The sequence below is a fragment of the Typha latifolia genome, chromosome 5, assembly GCF_019914945.1.
Source record: "Typha latifolia isolate L0001 chromosome 5, TyphaL0001v2, whole genome shotgun sequence".
Classification (NCBI taxonomy): domain Eukaryota; kingdom Viridiplantae; phylum Streptophyta; class Magnoliopsida; order Poales; family Typhaceae; genus Typha; species Typha latifolia.
In genome coordinates this window covers 16,015,781-16,030,924 of record NC_133090.1, presented here as the reverse complement: position 1 = coordinate 16,030,924, position 15,144 = coordinate 16,015,781, and the positions used below count along the sequence as shown (strand labels likewise).

The 15,144-nt window shown below is 39.2% G+C and overlaps 5 protein-coding genes across 8 annotated transcripts; 2 read left to right on the top strand and 3 right to left on the bottom strand.

Annotated features, from left to right (window-relative positions):
• Positions 1 to 3: 3 nt before the first annotated feature.
• On the bottom strand, positions 4 to 2,861 carry LOC140787950 (uncharacterized). The gene is made up of 3 exons (XM_073136992.1): positions 2,681 to 2,861; positions 790 to 2,582; positions 4 to 386 (listed from the first exon to the last, which is right to left on the bottom strand). The coding sequence occupies exons 1-3, from the start codon at positions 2,745 to 2,747 to the stop codon at positions 297 to 299; spliced, it is 1,950 nt and encodes a 649-aa protein (XP_072993093.1). The 5' UTR covers positions 2,748 to 2,861; the 3' UTR covers positions 4 to 296.
• A 473-nt stretch (positions 2,862 to 3,334) lies between these two features.
• LOC140789695 (uncharacterized) lies at positions 3,335 to 4,312 on the bottom strand. Its single transcript, XM_073139486.1, has 2 exons — positions 4,251 to 4,312; positions 3,335 to 4,162 (listed from the first exon to the last, which is right to left on the bottom strand). The coding sequence occupies exon 2, from the start codon at positions 4,160 to 4,162 to the stop codon at positions 3,560 to 3,562; it is 603 nt and encodes a 200-aa protein (XP_072995587.1). The 5' UTR covers positions 4,251 to 4,312; the 3' UTR covers positions 3,335 to 3,559.
• A 1,367-nt stretch (positions 4,313 to 5,679) lies between these two features.
• Positions 5,680 to 8,258, top strand: LOC140789801 (probable pectinesterase 53). The gene is made up of 5 exons (XM_073139646.1): positions 5,680 to 6,081; positions 6,190 to 6,379; positions 6,505 to 6,711; positions 7,612 to 7,847; positions 8,002 to 8,258. Exons 1-5 carry the CDS (start codon positions 5,720 to 5,722, stop codon positions 8,147 to 8,149), a joined length of 1,143 nt encoding a protein of 380 aa, XP_072995747.1. The 5' UTR covers positions 5,680 to 5,719; the 3' UTR covers positions 8,150 to 8,258.
• LOC140789802 (protein IQ-DOMAIN 19-like) lies at positions 8,190 to 10,097 on the bottom strand. Its single transcript, XM_073139647.1, has 4 exons — positions 9,731 to 10,097; positions 9,333 to 9,586; positions 9,089 to 9,259; positions 8,190 to 9,009 (listed from the first exon to the last, which is right to left on the bottom strand). The coding sequence occupies exons 2-4, from the start codon at positions 9,567 to 9,569 to the stop codon at positions 8,590 to 8,592; spliced, it is 828 nt and encodes a 275-aa protein (XP_072995748.1). The 5' UTR covers positions 9,570 to 9,586; positions 9,731 to 10,097; the 3' UTR covers positions 8,190 to 8,589.
• A 39-nt stretch (positions 10,098 to 10,136) lies between these two features.
• On the top strand, positions 10,137 to 13,124 carry LOC140789803 (uncharacterized). Of its 4 annotated transcripts, XR_012109254.1 has the most exons (5): positions 10,300 to 10,551; positions 11,730 to 11,787; positions 11,867 to 12,032; positions 12,398 to 12,477; positions 12,575 to 13,124. XR_012109254.1 is itself a non-coding variant. In XM_073139648.1 (4 exons), the coding sequence occupies exons 1-4, from the start codon at positions 10,511 to 10,513 to the stop codon at positions 12,610 to 12,612; spliced, it is 303 nt and encodes a 100-aa protein (XP_072995749.1). In that variant the 5' UTR covers positions 10,137 to 10,510; the 3' UTR covers positions 12,613 to 13,124. The 4 variants fall into 4 exon arrangements, 2 of the variants coding, with proteins under 2 accessions (XP_072995749.1, XP_072995750.1); XM_073139648.1 differs by lacking the exon at positions 12,398 to 12,477 and having other exon boundaries at positions 10,137 to 10,551; XR_012109253.1 differs by having other exon boundaries at positions 11,867 to 12,477.
• The last annotated feature ends 2,020 nt before the right edge of the window (positions 13,125 to 15,144 follow it).

The window sequence follows — 15,144 nt, the reverse complement described above, 5'->3', positions numbered from 1 at the left end:
AAGTAATCGAACAGAGATGAGATATATTATGAAAATTAGACACTTTGCTAAGAAAACAGAACTAAGTAGCTTATGAATATTAAGGAGTCGATACATGATATCTGAACAAAAACATGTACTGGGGAAAAAGAAGTTCATGTGAGTAAACACTTGAATGAATTAAGTCATCTGCTCCGCAATACTCAGGACGCATTAGGTTAATCTTCCACATCAGAGAAGAGGATAGGATCAAGACTTGAAACAGCAGGATGATGTTTCTAGGCTCCCCACCATTGGAAAACCATGATATCTTCAGCTCAAGGAGAGGTAACCCGATTGCGGAGTCGGTTTGAGCGCCTCAGAGGAGTGACATCCACCTTAGCAATGTCCCCTTGTTCTCCAAACTCCTGTTCCACGGTAGAAGTAAAAGACAAATAATCAACGACTGTGAATCAAGTTATTTTCCTTGGGTAGATACCATGTGTATGTATCAAGCAGAAATATTCGTTAAATTCACTTATCTTGTTCTGAATGTGCCATGCATATGTCAGTAGACTGATTGATCTCACTAACAAAGTAACAAATGTACACACATAGGAAATACCCATATATTTCAATAAAAGATAAACATTTTTCTCATAATAGATGAGTTTTGATTTGCACACGATGATATAGATGTGAACATTTTTTAGAATATAGATCAAATGAAATCAAGTTACCACGATGATCTTAACTAAGCAGGACATAAAATGGTTAAAGTAGAACTCAGATACGACCAACACAAATAACTAGAGTGAAAAGAAAGATTACCTCTTTCTTTCGCAGCTTTCGAACACTGGAGCTGTTTTTTGTGATAGACTCTGCTATCAATGATGATTCTGAGGGAGGTGTACAATTCTGGTAAGCTGAAGATGAAAGAAGGTTCTTCTTCACTGGGTTGTCCATCTGAGATAGCTGTGGTTCCTTAGCTAAGTAAGCTTCTCTTCGTTGCAATTTCGGATTGGAATTTACTTTCAAGACAGTTGTCTCTACTACTGAGAACTCCCCTAGTAACTCCACTGTCGGCGGACGGATCTGATTTAACTCCACCTGTTCCTTCACACAATTGTTTGAAGACTTAAGAGAAGCGTCAAAACCAAAATCAGACATTTGTTCCTTCGCAAAAGCTACCGAACTGATCTTTGCGTCAGCTTCAAACACAACAGCAGGTGGCACTGAATGTGAAAGGGGTGATGCAGGCACTGAGATCTTACAAGATCTTAGGAAGTACTTGCACAAAGCAGTCAAGCCGATCACCATAGCCAAGCAAGTCAACAAATGAACCCCATGTCTTGTCGTCCATATAGATCCTGGCAATGTGTTCATGGACATTTTAGCTTCTTCTGTATTCTGATCATCCAAGGATTCATCCACATCAACACTTCCAAGTCCTTCGCTTTCGGCGTCCTTTCGACAATCTTGTTCCAAGGATATGTTGGAAAAAATAACTTCGGTAAATGCAGGTCGAAAAGATTCACTCAGAAGCTCTGGATCGGCAACTGACAAGGTGCTTTCTTCAAGAGCATCAATTTCTTGATAACGACCCTCTCTGCTCTTCTCTTCAGCCACTGACTCGGTATCAGTTAGCGTTCCGGTATTAACAATTTCAACTTGTTCGTTATCGATTGCCAAAATTCCATCGTTCTCTTCATCGGCTGTTGATGAATCTCCAGTAGTTACTTCACGTACTCCCTGTGATTCCTTTACCTCAAATTCTTCTCTTTCCATAGGATTATGCAAAAAAACCACCTCGTTATTGAAACCTCCAATTCCACATGTAGATTCTCGGAGAGTAGCATTTAAGCAAACACCTGATATTCCAATCAACATCGGCATAAGACTTCCAGGAAAAGTCTTCGCTCCATTGGCTCTTCTATACTCTTCTCCAAAATCTCTTGCAGGAGAAGCAGGAATGGAATCCATAGAGGATATGTAACAGAATGAGGATAGGAGAAACCCAAATAAAAAGAATAAGTTCCAAGCCACTCTTCTACAGCTGTAAGTGTCCTCCATCTCATCGTCTTCGCCAACGGATGTATCTGCTTCACTTTCTTGAATCTCTTTATCTTGAAAAGAAGCATCCGAAGATATGGATGATTCCGGTGAACTCAAACCCGTCCAGGATCCATCTTCATCACACCTTTTCTCTTTCTCTATGCGCTGAAGGATTTCCCGAAGCCGATTCGGGTTGTATCGGAGGAATTCGGGCCTCGGGGAAGTGTAATTGGTCAATGGATCGTAAGGAGGAGAACAATAAGCATCAGAGCTGAAGCCATTTCGATCCGTAGTAGAGTGTGATTTCGAAGAAACGGGTGTGATTTGAGAAGGGGGCTCAAAATGGCCAGGACCCATCACATGCTTTGATTGAGGAATCATCTCCAAGCTAGCAGCCAAAGATTCGTTGTTCTCGGCCAAGATCTTCTTCTTGGAAGTTGGAGATTTGGCTGCTGAGTTAAAATTCTTCTGTTCTTTCTTCAAATCTCGTGCTCTTGGCATAACATTCTCGCGGTTTTCATCATTTTCTGGGGAAGTTTCCATCTTTCCGCGGTTTCTTCTTGCAGAATCTGAGGAAAAAAAAAGAAGAGAAATGGGTGTAAAGCAACTATCGAAACCCTCAATGGTAGAACAAGCACGAGAATGGGAGATCAAAGTAAAGATTCACCTGAGACGGAGCAATTCACAGTTCCAAGCCGCGAAACTGGGGAGAGGACCTTCTTGGAGAAATCCATGAATTCTCCTCCTTGTTCTTTGTGGGAATTTCTCAAATGAGCCCTCCTATTCTCTTGAATTCGCAAAGGAGCAGAAGAACGGGAGGGAGTCAGTTGGTTGTGAATAGAAGAAGAGGGAAGGGTTCTATTGGGTTAAGACGAAGGGTTCAAATTTTGAATCTTTTCTTCTAGACCGTTGGGGGATTCTGTCCCTCAACGGTCATATCGTCAGATCACGGCGTCGGCACTGTAGGAATTAAGAACATGGTTCTAAATATATCATCTTCCAACTACTAGCTATTTTTGACCAATGGCTGTTAGACACATGGATTAAGCACAGTTCGTGTCTTTGCATTAGATATGGCTAATTAATTAGTCGCGACGCTTCACCTCTTAATATGCACTGGCATTTAATTTATATGTGCTCATACAACGGAAGAACCCCTAAGAATTAATGCCTTGATTCACATCTTTGCATAAGCACAGTAAACAAGTCATAATCCTGTTCATACCATAGATTAGCATCTTAGATTAATATACTAATCCGATGCATCCCAAGCTTTAATAAAGCATATATAAGAAACCAAGAAAAAGAAAATCCACAGGAAATCCCAACTCAATCAGCACACAGACGTATTTGAGACACAGCAAAGTTGTACAGTTTATAGAAAGAAATGAGGAATTTCACCAGTAATCACTTAAAACTCGGCACCACAATGTGCTCCACCTCCGACTTACGAAAAAAGCTGCAAGTGATTCGGCAAAACTCCCTAATCTCTGCCGACTCCAAACTCCTAACTGGGCTTCTAAACCGTGGGCTTTGAGCACTCACCTTAACCGCGAAGATCCTCCATGGGCAATGGTGGGCCTTTTACCTTTGTCACGGGCCTCTTGTCTCCTCCACTCGCGCTCTCATCAACTGGAGGCTTAGCCTGAGAAGGATCACTAGCAAAAGATTGGGCGGTGCCTTCTTCATTAGACCCCATTGTCCTTCGGCCATCACAAATCTTTGAGCCTGTAGACTTCTTGTGATCAACAAAAGATTGGGTAGTCCCCGTTGGCGTGGAGGAGGTGGTGATGGAATTCGTCTTCTTATTGGCAGATGGCAAGTACCTCTTCCAGAGAGATGGGACGAGATACGCCTGGTACACCCTTTCGGCTACCTCGAGATTGGCGAGGTGAGCTCGATAGGCGGTGGCGACGGCTGTGGCTTTGAGCCGGTCGTAGTTGGCTTTGCCGGGGATGGTGTAGCGGCCGGATGGGTCGAGGGCGAGCTTGGAATTAGGGGTGTCATCGGTGGACTTGTCGAGGCAGTGGCGGAAGAGGATATTGTGGTGCTGTGGGAGGTCGTGATAGGTCGCTTTTATGTGCTCGTCGATGGCATCGGCGGTCAGGCCTTCAACTCCTCCGTGCTCTATCAATGCTTCTTGGATCATCTTGAGGAGGGTGGAGAAAGGAGATTGCAATTTATATAAGATGATGTTGTAGGGAGAGAGAAGAAGAAGAAGAAGAAGACTGTACTACCTCAATGTAGGGTGGGTGATCTGGAGTACTGGGTCTTCTTGGTGGATGACGGGAACTTTCAGGTTCACTCTTCGTTTCGTCTTTCTTCTCCATCTTGGGCTTTCTTAGAGAAGAGAGAGTAGGAAGTACGTACTTGGGATTTGGAGAGGAGGTCTTTATAGTGATGTTTCGTGGGACAGTTAGGAAATGCTATTACGTACTTTTCTTGAAGCCGTACCGATGACAGTTAATCTGTTATGCCACGTCTAATAATTGAACGCCTACGCGACGGATGGAAGGAATTCTTCTTCTGGGCTTCTTTGATAGGCTTTAATGGGCCAATCGTATAAAGCCCAAATTATAGAAAAATTAATTAACGCCCTGTGGGGTTTTTTTATAATAAATTTCCTTTGATCTAAAGAATATGAGAGATGTAATTGACTAAAACCGTAGTAAAACGTGACTAATAGTAAACCGCATATGTAAAATAACGGAGACTGTTAAGAAGTCAATCAACTAACATTCAAAGTGGAAAGCCCCAAAATATAATTCCATAGGGAATAATTAGGATATTTATTAATATACTAATACAGCACAAACAAAAAGAAGACAACAAATTATAATTGATGCAAGCTAGTGGACACTCGTCACACCAAGTGACCAAACATGAGGAAAAAAGAAAACTATCTAGAATCCATTAGCTATCCCCCGTCTATAAACAAATCTATATTGCTTCGCAGGACTCGTTGGTTTCTTCCTGGTAGGAAGATGACTAAAGCCCCACTGAGGGCTAAAGGGCTCTTTCTGGATGAGGGAAGAACAGATCATGTCAGCTCAAGGCCATGCCAAGTGTGGCGAGGGAGGATATAAACAAATAAATGCAACAAATCCACTAGCTTTACCTACCCAATATAGTTCAGACTACAGTGTATGTATGTACTATAAATCACATCTTAACTTTGTGGATTAAGTTTTGGTTTAGTGGGAGTTGATGGCATCATGCCGCAATAAACATAGTGGGAATTTGGATTTAAGGAAATTGTTTTAGTAGCTAGTCTCTTTGGTGTTTGCAATGCAGAGAGAGAGAGAGAGAGAGAGAGTCACGGGTAGCAATAACGGAGGAACAGAACAAGAAGATAGCAGTACCAGCAACGAAATAAAAAAGAAAAGGAGGAATGGAATTGAGAACAAGTATAATATTCTCAACCACATACTAAAAAGCCAGAACACAAACGAAGGCAAAAACAAACCCAAGAGAAATAGAGCAACAAGCATAGGTATTTGCCCTTGAAAATATTAAAACCCCACACCTACTAAGAGAAAAGAGCATATACTACGTACGTCTCCTAATGTAGTCTCTCCACTTGTGACACTTCTCCTTCCTACCTTTTATTCCAAGTAAGTGAAGCCCGTGATCTCCCTTAAATTCTTCACTCCTCTCTTTAAAAACCAAGCATTCTCACAAGCATCTAACCCATCTCTGCCCCGCCATGGCTAGCTTCCAATGCTTCATCTCTATAGCCATCCTCTTCCTCGTTCTAAACTCCGACCACGTCGCCTGCCACACCAAGGGACTCAGGCCTGGTCGCCATCGGCCAACGGATCCATTTCCGGAGAATACAACTCGAACCCAATTGATAGAAAAGCAATTCATGAAGTGGGTCAGATTCGTTGGTGGCCTCAAACACAGCGTCTTCGATAGAGCACTCAATAAGGCCTTCGCTTCTTATTCTTTAACAGTGGACAAGAGACCATCAGCAGGGGACTTCACCTCAATCCAAGCCGCCATCGATTCCCTCCCTCTGATCAACTTAGTGAGAGTTGTGATCAAGATCAATGCAGGCACTTACACGTAAGTAATCAGAAACTTATCTAGCTAGTAGTCTAGTACTATTTCAACTGCTACTATGAGAGGTTTTCCGATAAAATAATTAATTAATTAATCTTTCTGGGTGCGTAGAGAGAAGGTAACTATATCGGCGATGAGAGCTTTTGTAACAATACAAGGAGCAGGAGCGGATAAGACTGTGGTACAATGGGGGGATACGGCAGACACACTTGGGCCCAGAGGGCAGCCAATTGGGACATTCAACTCGGCTACTTTTGCTGTTAATTCTCCATTCTTTGTTGCCAAGAACATCACCTTCAAAGTAAACACTTTTGATTGGAAGCTCCTCCCCCTCTCGTGACCCGATGGCTAATTAATTCTATCTCCTCACAATTGCTTCCCTTTTTTTTTTTTTTGTTTCTTTTGTTTTTGGCCTATTGGTTGTAGAATACAACGCCAGTGCCAACGCCAGGGGCGATGGGCAAGCAAGCAGTTGCGTTCAGGATGTCAGGAGATACGGCAGCCTTTGTGGGCTGCAAGTTCCTGGGTGCGCAGGATACGCTCTATGATCACGTGGGAAGGCACTATTACAAAGATTGCTACATCGAAGGCTCCGTGGACTTCATCTTTGGGAATGCTCTCTCCCTATTTGAGGTTTGCCACTCCTAAAATTTTTACTAGTTCTGACCACTTCCACACATATTTTGGGTCCTAATTCTAAGTCTTATGCTCTGAAATTTAGCTAGATCTTCGCATGATCACTAATAAAGTGTGACTGCAGTCATGGTTGAGTCATAGATTTAGCGCCTCTTCTCAAAGGAATCTACTGTACACGTGGTAGAGATCCTCTGCGAGCACGGTTGCATGGATTTCCATGATCAGAATTCCATTACTTGCTCACGTTATTAGACCACTATGGCTATTTAAAATTTTATAAAAAAAAAAAAAAATATATATATATATATATATATATATATATATATATATATAACGTAGTGCTGTGAAGGAAAGCATGAACGAATAGGACAATGGCGTTGCACTTTAAAGAGTGTATCTTTTTATATGGAAGAAAGCTAGAGTAGATTGACAAAATCAGGAGAAATGAAGGAATTAGGTTAAATGAATATAGTTGGGTGTCCTTCGCAGTTCACATGATGGTCTCAGAGTTCAACGTTCGTCCCAGTGCACCAGTGGTCCTCTCGTAAGGATCCCACCATGAATCCATGACACATTGCTTCTTGTTTTGATGCCCATAATGACTTCTTTTTTTTTAATCCTTGTGAATGCCCCTACCCTTCTGGATACTTCTAATCACAAGAGTGGAAGAGCCACTCTATTCTGTCAGATTGCGTTGGAATGTCTTAGTCAATGAAGGCCAAGCGGAATATTTATATAAAATCCAACAGGGGATAAAAAGTAAGACCAACTTAACAAACAACAAGTAACTGGTCTCTTCCACACTGAAAAGCTTGTATGCGCTGTCTTGTGAGCATAAAAACAAACACTTGTGAAGGATTAAGGAAGCTCTAATTTGGGCGTTTGTGTGCATCGCAGGGGTGTCATGTGCATGCTATAGCTCAAAACTACGGAGCTTTGACAGCCCAGAACAGGATGAGTCTTTTGGAGGACACTGGGTTCTCGTTTGTGAACTGCAAGGTGACTGGGTCCGGTGCTCTCTACCTGGGCCGGGCTTGGGGTACCTTCTCAAGAGTGGTGTTTGCTTACACTTACATGGATAACATCATCACCCCTAGGGGTTGGTACAACTGGGGAGATCCAAACAGAGAGATGTAAGTTTTCCCTTTCATGTTTCCTTCTTTGGTCTGTCTACGTTCCATGCGATCTCTATGGACAGAGGAAAAAGATCTTGATGTTGACGGAGATACATTTTAAGGCACATTTCCAAAAGTCTTACCTGTGCTATAAATTGCAATGCCATTGCAGGACTGTGTTCTATGGTCAGTACAAATGCATTGGCCCAGGAGCAAACTATGCAGGAAGGGTTTCATGGTCGAGGGAGCTCACAGATGAGGAAGCCAAGCCCTTCATTTCATTAAGCTTCATCGATGGTTCTGAGTGGATTAAATTGTGATGCCATTCATCACTTCCTCTTTCTTTCTCAGAGAAAATAGTTGGAAATAGTGAAATGTTCTCTTTTGAGACAATAAAGCTTCATATTTTTACAGCATTTATGCTCTTGATTTGATCCTAGTACTTTCTCATAGTCTAGGATTATGATGACCAAGAGAACAAATCACTAAAGGTCAACTACAACTTAATGACACATGAATTTAGATTCCAATTCTAATATGCAGGTGTCCTAACTCCTACTGTAACTGAAAAGGAGATAAGAAATATAGTCACATTTGAATAATTTACACCCTCTCTCTCGCTCTCTCTAGTGCAGCAGCGAAATAAACTCTCTTTCTATATGAGAATTAAGACCTCTCTGCAGTGATCACCAACTTCAGATCTTCTTCTTGACCACCATTATATTCCATAAGAATCATTAACGCTGCTACTTATTCATGATCACCACATTCTGTTCAAGTAGTAATCTCTAGCTGTCTCCCTACACAATTCAGCAGATTTCTCAAGCCTTTCCACCACTGTAGACTTAAAATTAGAAGCATCTCTCACTTGTGAACACGACCTTCTTGTCCCAACCCAACTCAAACTAGCTCTGGGCTCTACCATCTCAGGTCTCTGTTTTGGTGCACTTTGAGACCTTGCCTTTGCCACCGATGACCAAGTGTTTGCCATATAGTTTGCACTGGGGCTCTTATAGCGAGGAGTGTTCTCTGTTGTCATGGAGCAGCGGCACAATTCATAATCTGGAGAGCTCAAAGCACACGAATGGCTCATCCTGGATGGTCTCAATCTGGGTCGGCTACTATCCATCACAACAATCTTTGAGCTCCTATCAAAACCGTAGCTTGGCAAACACTTGTCCTGCAAGCAAGCAGAACAAACCTAAGAACTAAATCATCATAGTTTTTAGCGATGTGGGATCTAAAGATTCGATTCGTACAAGAGATTTCCTTGAGCAAATACGTGGCTGCTTCCTTTGAGCAGTGGCTTGAGCTCTTACAAGAGCTTGTAATCTGCGAAGAGTTGTAGCTGCTTGCTTCCTTACAAGGTAGCCTCGTACTAGAGCTTGTATCTTTACGAGAGCTTTGAGAGCACGGAGTGCTCTCCTTGCCTGCAATAATACCCAACAAAAGAATTAAACATGACACGATAAGCCCAAATAAAATTTATAAGAATAGACATACCAAATAACCCCTGAATAGTGTTTGGATTTTGATAGCAGCTTGGCACTTGTGGCTTCCATTATTGCCTTTCACTTGGCTCCTAAGAGCCATTACCATATCCAATGCAATGGACTTGCCATTGCTCCAGCTACTCTTGTCTGCCTCTCCTCTGCATCTAGAAACGGCATCGCTCTTTTGATTCTTCGTGTCCTTTTTACATCCTACAAGTCTCTTTAGCCACCTTATCACCTTACCCATTTGCCAGCCACTAGCTTCTGACGAATATTGAAGGAAAGGAATCAAAACAAAAGGATAGAGCACAAGAAGGAAGGATGTTGGTAAACTTAGCGATTCGATCAACTTCCAATTCAAAACGAGCTGAAGCAAAAGGAGAAGTCACTGCAGAGAACTGCTCGTGCCTCCAAATATTCTCCACTCCTCCAAAATCTTAGCAGAGAAGACACGGGGGAAGAGATAAAAACACTCGTTGGGGGAATGGAAACGACATACTCTTCCTCTCTCCTTTCTCACGGTAGTCTCTCCCTCTCTCTCTCTCTCTCGTTCTCTGTATCTGTATATAACTAAGTGCAACAAGAAGACAGAGCATAATACAACAAACGATCAAAACATCGACTCGAAGAACGAGAAGTAGGATTTTTCTTCAAGTTAAAGGACAGAAGTCAGATAGATCGATCCAAACCAATTCTTAAAACGAACAACCCGCTAGATATTTCTTGTGTACCTTCACACAATCTCGTGAACCAATCTCCCTGCAGAGAGCTAGCTATAAGAACAAGCTTCCTCTGCTTAGCAACCAAATATAGATAGGTTGAGTTTGGTGAACGTGGTTGGTTAGTTTCACTGAGATCAGAAAAGGTTAGGGTAGGGGTAGGAAAGTAATTTAACTGTAGAACGGTTTCCGAGACCGTCGGATGACGTGATCCGGGTTTTAAGGAGGTGATAGAGCGGATCTCGGCTTTTCCGGCGTCGGATATCGAACCGGATGGTTTGAGGGTTGCTCGTTGGATCGAAAGGAGGATCCGTGCCTTATTATATTCGAAACAAATTATTCGGGCCTTGACTATGGATTCAGCCCAAAATCGTCCGGATGTGGGTTGGGCCAATTTTTCATTGTCTACTAGTTGGATATAGCGTCTGGAAGCTATAAATTTGAACTCGGAGGGTTCCGATCGGTTTCAATGGCATCGGCTCCGAAGAAGAGAAAGATCGAATCAAGAAGGTACTTATCTTCCCCGGTACTCTCTCTTTCCCTGGAAAGGAATAGGCGAAAATTTCCCCCCCCCCCTTTTTTTTCTTTCATTATTTTTATTGCTGGTAAGAGTTTTAGCTTTCGTTTGTCGATTTGATCTTTTATTTTAAAAAAAAATTCATCGATCTATCCCTGTTAATCGCTGGAAGCCTGTAAATTTCTCTGTCCTATGTTTTAGAAAAAGGTACTTTTTTCTATTATCTATTTCTTCTATATATATTTGTTTCATATATTTATACCGCTGTATGAAACCAATTATAAGTAATTCCATGATTTCTTAATGTTCTGCAGTACACATCGGTAATAGCTACTAGAGAAAGTAAATTGGCAAACAAGTTAAATTTTACTTTTTAAAATAGAACCTTTGAGGAGGTTTAAACTATGCAATCTGTACCATAGTCGATAATAGGCATGTAAAAGTTAAGAGTTTCAAGATCTTATTTCATAGTGATCCCTCAACTTGGCGTTCTTTGATATGTGGAGGTAATATTCTCTAATCCCTTGAATAAAGTAATGGCTGGGTCTGTAATCACAAGTGTAAGTTATCATTGTTGGTTATCTGTACTTAGAACTTCATAACAGCTCAGAATATGTGCTTCTCTATGAAGTGCAGTTGGCATCCTACAAGTAAAAGGCACATTCTAAATTCATAGTGTAAGTAGTCCAAACCTGTTATTAAGATAAATCACGAGGGGTTGAAAGAAATTCTGCAGAAGCAAGAAAAAATTTGTAAATTGTGATCCTTGACAAATTTACTCCTGACTAGTGTATAACATGAAAGATCTATAAAATCATTTATCGACTGGCGTGTACATAGTTTAGTGAAATTTAAAAGGAGTTATCAAGTATTTTGACATCTGAGAGATATTGGGGAGAAACACCATCTATTATCCTTGCTATGAGCAAGCATATATTTGTCCATGGTTGTTGGATACTGAAAGATGCATGGATCCTCTTATTCAGCGACATTAATAAGAAATACTTTATGTTTGATCTACATATCATTGTTACTGAAAGACACTAGTTGCATACTTGCATGGACCCTCTTATTCAGTGACATTCATAAGAAATACTTTATGTTTGATCTACATATCGTTGTCTGTATTTTTGTGTCTTGACTATTCCCCCCATTTCTCTTGTTAATGCAGGAATAATCCTTCACAAGCTCTAACAGATAAAGTTCCAACTTCCTTACATCACTCCACAGTAAAGCTTGCCACTTTTGACTTCTTGCTTTACAGCTCCATGTTCGTGACTGACCTTCCTATGATTTTCATGTATGCAGATCCCGGTGACACCAGTTGTTAAATTGGATTTGATGGTTCAGAAGGCCAAGAAGTTTGCTGTGATTCAAGCACAACAAGAAGGATGTCTTGGAAATTATAGAAGCTTCGACTCTCCATTTGGAAACTATCTTGTTCCTGTTATCCCAACTCATGCTGATTTATTTGGTAAATGACTACAGCTTTTGGTGCGTGCCCTTGTTTGTTGAAGGGATAATAGTTGTTTCTGCATCTGGATAGAATAATTTCTCATCAACCTTATTAGAGTCGCCTACATATGTCATAAAAAATCTATACTATGTTACTCGTGTTATGGACTGTACGACAATCTTGAATTGTTCTCTACTACGCTCCGCAATTGGAAATTTCATGTAAGAACCTCCATAAGCTTAGGAATGTTATTATTATGTTGGACTTGTGTATCAGTTTTAGTTTAGGAATCATCCCAAAACTAAAGCACAGCAGCAGAGGTTCTGATTGCAAATCTGTTTTCTGTCCCTCCATTTTTATGATGGCTAATTTGTTGAGGCAAGAGGATTAAGGACTGGGTCATGCTGGGCTCGATTAACTTGATGAAACATGGTTAATCTGTTGCAATCACTTTTCGATTTGAGTATGTATTTATTCCTGCTGAAATTCACTTAATTCTGTTTTTTGAGGCATTTATTGGTTGGTAAATTTTGTATTCTCACTCTTCTTGTATCTTACAGGTAAAGGTGGAGAAAAGGCCGTCGCTGCTGAAAAGTAAAAATACTGCATGAAGAAAGAAATGGCTGCAATTCACTGCACAACTTAGACGTCTGCAGCTTTACAGTGATTGCGATGCATCAACAAAGAAAATGCCTACAATCAGATGCAGACGCTGCAAAGCATGAAGAATCTAAGAAACTTCCTAGATAGACATCTGCAAGAGTTTGTTTCATTCCTCGTCTGCTTGGCATTCAAACAATCCCGTAACAGTACTCCTGCAGGTGCAAACAGCCTATATCTTTGCTCTTTATACTTTTTCAAAGGTGCTGGGCTAGCTGGTGGATTTATTGTATGCGAAGGAGATGTGACTCTTAATTTCGTATCTTTTCCATATCAAATATTAATTGTCTCAACATGGTTTGCACTTTGTAATGGGTAGCACATCAATCTATTATCTATGATGTAAATTTTTAACTGAAGTGTGAGCTGTAGCCGTGAATTTTCAACTGAAGATTATATTTGTTTATGCTTATTAGTTGATATTGATCAGTTTGTTTGATTCGCTGCAGACATCAATCATGTTCTTCTTTGTGTGTATTTCATCTAATTTTGTAGTTAATAATATAGGACTCGATTATTTATAACCTGATCTACATGTAATCCTGAGGTGGATGTACAAATGCCCTTTCTGCAGGAAGTTCCTGCGAGCTGTTCTGCATGAGATCTGCTGCCTTCAACCTGAAAGTGACGATCACGGAAAGGACACTTGTCGATTGCAGAATGGTCCTTTACTACGTGTCACCTAATAAGAGATCCCTCGACCAAGGAATCTCCAGAGGTCCCGTCACGTGAGCCGGCATTCTCGAAGTTTTGTCGTCATCCGCTACTTAAAATTACTATAAAACCCTTACCCCCCCGCCCCAATTCCCGAACTGCGGTGAACGCGAAATGACTGAGATGCCCCCTTCGTTCCCATCACACTCATCATCCTCGGTGTCTTGCTTATCGCATTGCAACAACCTCCAACCGTCGGATGCTGCCTCCACTCGTTCTCATCCGCATATTCTACGAGGCTACCCTCGTAAAACTACTGAAGAGCAAGGCTATTTTAATTATTAAGTTCCTAAATCACTTTCGGGAGAAACTAGCAAAAATAAATAAAACTTTTAAAAAATATTTCCATCGATCCTTTTACAGGATAGCACTCTACAACTAAACAAGGGTAGTATTCTATGTGCAAAAAAGACCCTCTATTTCTTCAAAAATGAGTGAAAACTTCCAGCCTAACGCTTTTGGGTTAAACACCGTTTTGCTTATCATACAAAATTTGTAATAAAAACTCATTTTATTTTTAATTTCGTAAAACATTTGTTCTATAGTTTTCATTGCATGTCGAGACTTTTGTTTTATTTTATTTTATTTTTCAATTTGTTCTCAGACTATGTGGAGAGAAAAGACATCTTACAATCGAACATACATATATTTTATTAATATTTTATTAATTATTTTTTTTCCTTATAAAATGAAGGAAACTACGTAAATATAATCAAAATGATAAAATAATCCTTTCCATTAAAATTTCTCACTTTATTTTATTCTTTAAATTGAAATAAAATAAACATTCAATGTATTTTATTTTCTTTTATCTAAGATTATGTGTCTTAAATTTTGTTATTATTTAATTATCACAATGTACCTTACTTTAAATATATAATTATAAAATAATTTTAATCTTAAAATTATTAAATACTCTGTTAGATTATTAATATTATAGAGGTATTAGGTAATTTATATTTTTTATATTAAGTTTGAATTAAAAATTGAATAGTTTTATATTAATCTAAAGATAAATACTTTAATACTCCTTTAAATTTTATAATCTTAATTTAACGGCTATAATGGCCAATTTTCATATACCATATCGATTTTCTTTCAAAATCCACGTTATGTTCAAAAAAAAAAGGGGAAATGAGAATATATTAGTTAAGAACATTTAATTATGTGTGCCTAATTTTTGTATTACACGTCCGTTGAAATTTCTCTCAGATATGATTGTAATAGATATAATTGTGTCTTAATTATATGAGATATTATTAATACTAAACTATTTAAATTTGATTCTTTAGAGATAAAATTTAATTTAAATATAATTCTCTGTCTCTACCTTTTATTATATTTAATTTCAAATTAATCTTAAACAAATGAGAAATATTTGTAAATATTAAAAAAAATTAATTAAACTTTTATCAAGTTAATTATAAAAAGAAATTAATACTATTATTCTAATATATATACAATACTCTTAGTTAAAAATATATATGTCTTTTATTTCATAAATTACTAAGATAATATAATTATTAAAAATAATATATAAGATAATATATTTAAAAACGAATAATTATCTAATAAACTGATAATATATATTAAATTTTTTTATTTCTGTTATACCCTTGAAAATTTTAACTATTAGATCTTCGTCAAACTAATTGATAAATGGTTATCTCATGAGTTACACGCTCTAATCTAATGCTCTAATCTAATGATAGGAGCAAACTGATATAAATAAAATTTAGAGGTTAAGTTTGATTTT

Excerpts from the sequence above, each read along its gene's own strand:
- LOC140789695 (XM_073139486.1), bottom strand. The coding sequence starts at position 4,162 with ATGATCCAAGAAGCATTGATAGAGCACGGAGGAGTTGAAGGCCTGACC.
- LOC140789803 (XM_073139648.1), top strand. The coding sequence starts at position 10,511 with ATGGCATCGGCTCCGAAGAAGAGAAAGATCGAATCAAGAAG. Across the intron at positions 11,788-11,866 it reads CTTCCTTACATCACTCCACA|ATCCCGGTGACACCAGTTGT; the intron begins GTAAAGCTTGCC and ends TCATGTATGCAG. Across the intron at positions 12,033-12,574 it reads AACTCATGCTGATTTATTTG|GTAAAGGTGGAGAAAAGGCC; the intron begins GTAAATGACTAC and ends TGTATCTTACAG.
- LOC140789802 (XM_073139647.1), bottom strand. The coding sequence starts at position 9,569 with ATGGGTAAGGTGATAAGGTGGCTAAAGAGACTTGTAGGATGTAAAAAG. Across the intron at positions 9,260-9,332 it reads CACTATTCAGGGGTTATTTG|GCAAGGAGAGCACTCCGTGC; the intron begins GTATGTCTATTC and ends GTATTATTGCAG. Across the intron at positions 9,010-9,088 it reads TTTGCTCAAGGAAATCTCTT|GACAAGTGTTTGCCAAGCTA; the intron begins GTACGAATCGAA and ends GCTTGCTTGCAG.
- LOC140787950 (XM_073136992.1), bottom strand. The coding sequence starts at position 2,747 with ATGGATTTCTCCAAGAAGGTCCTCTCCCCAGTTTCGCGGCTTGGAACT. Across the intron at positions 2,583-2,680 it reads TGTGAATTGCTCCGTCTCAG|ATTCTGCAAGAAGAAACCGC; the intron begins GTGAATCTTTAC and ends TTTTTTCCTCAG. Across the intron at positions 387-789 it reads GAAAGCTGCGAAAGAAAGAG|GAGTTTGGAGAACAAGGGGA; the intron begins GTAATCTTTCTT and ends ACCGTGGAACAG.
- LOC140789801 (XM_073139646.1), top strand. The coding sequence starts at position 5,720 with ATGGCTAGCTTCCAATGCTTCATCTCTATAGCCATCCTCTTCCTCGTT. Across the intron at positions 6,082-6,189 it reads ATCAATGCAGGCACTTACAC|AGAGAAGGTAACTATATCGG; the intron begins GTAAGTAATCAG and ends CTGGGTGCGTAG. Across the intron at positions 6,380-6,504 it reads CCAAGAACATCACCTTCAAA|AATACAACGCCAGTGCCAAC; the intron begins GTAAACACTTTT and ends TATTGGTTGTAG.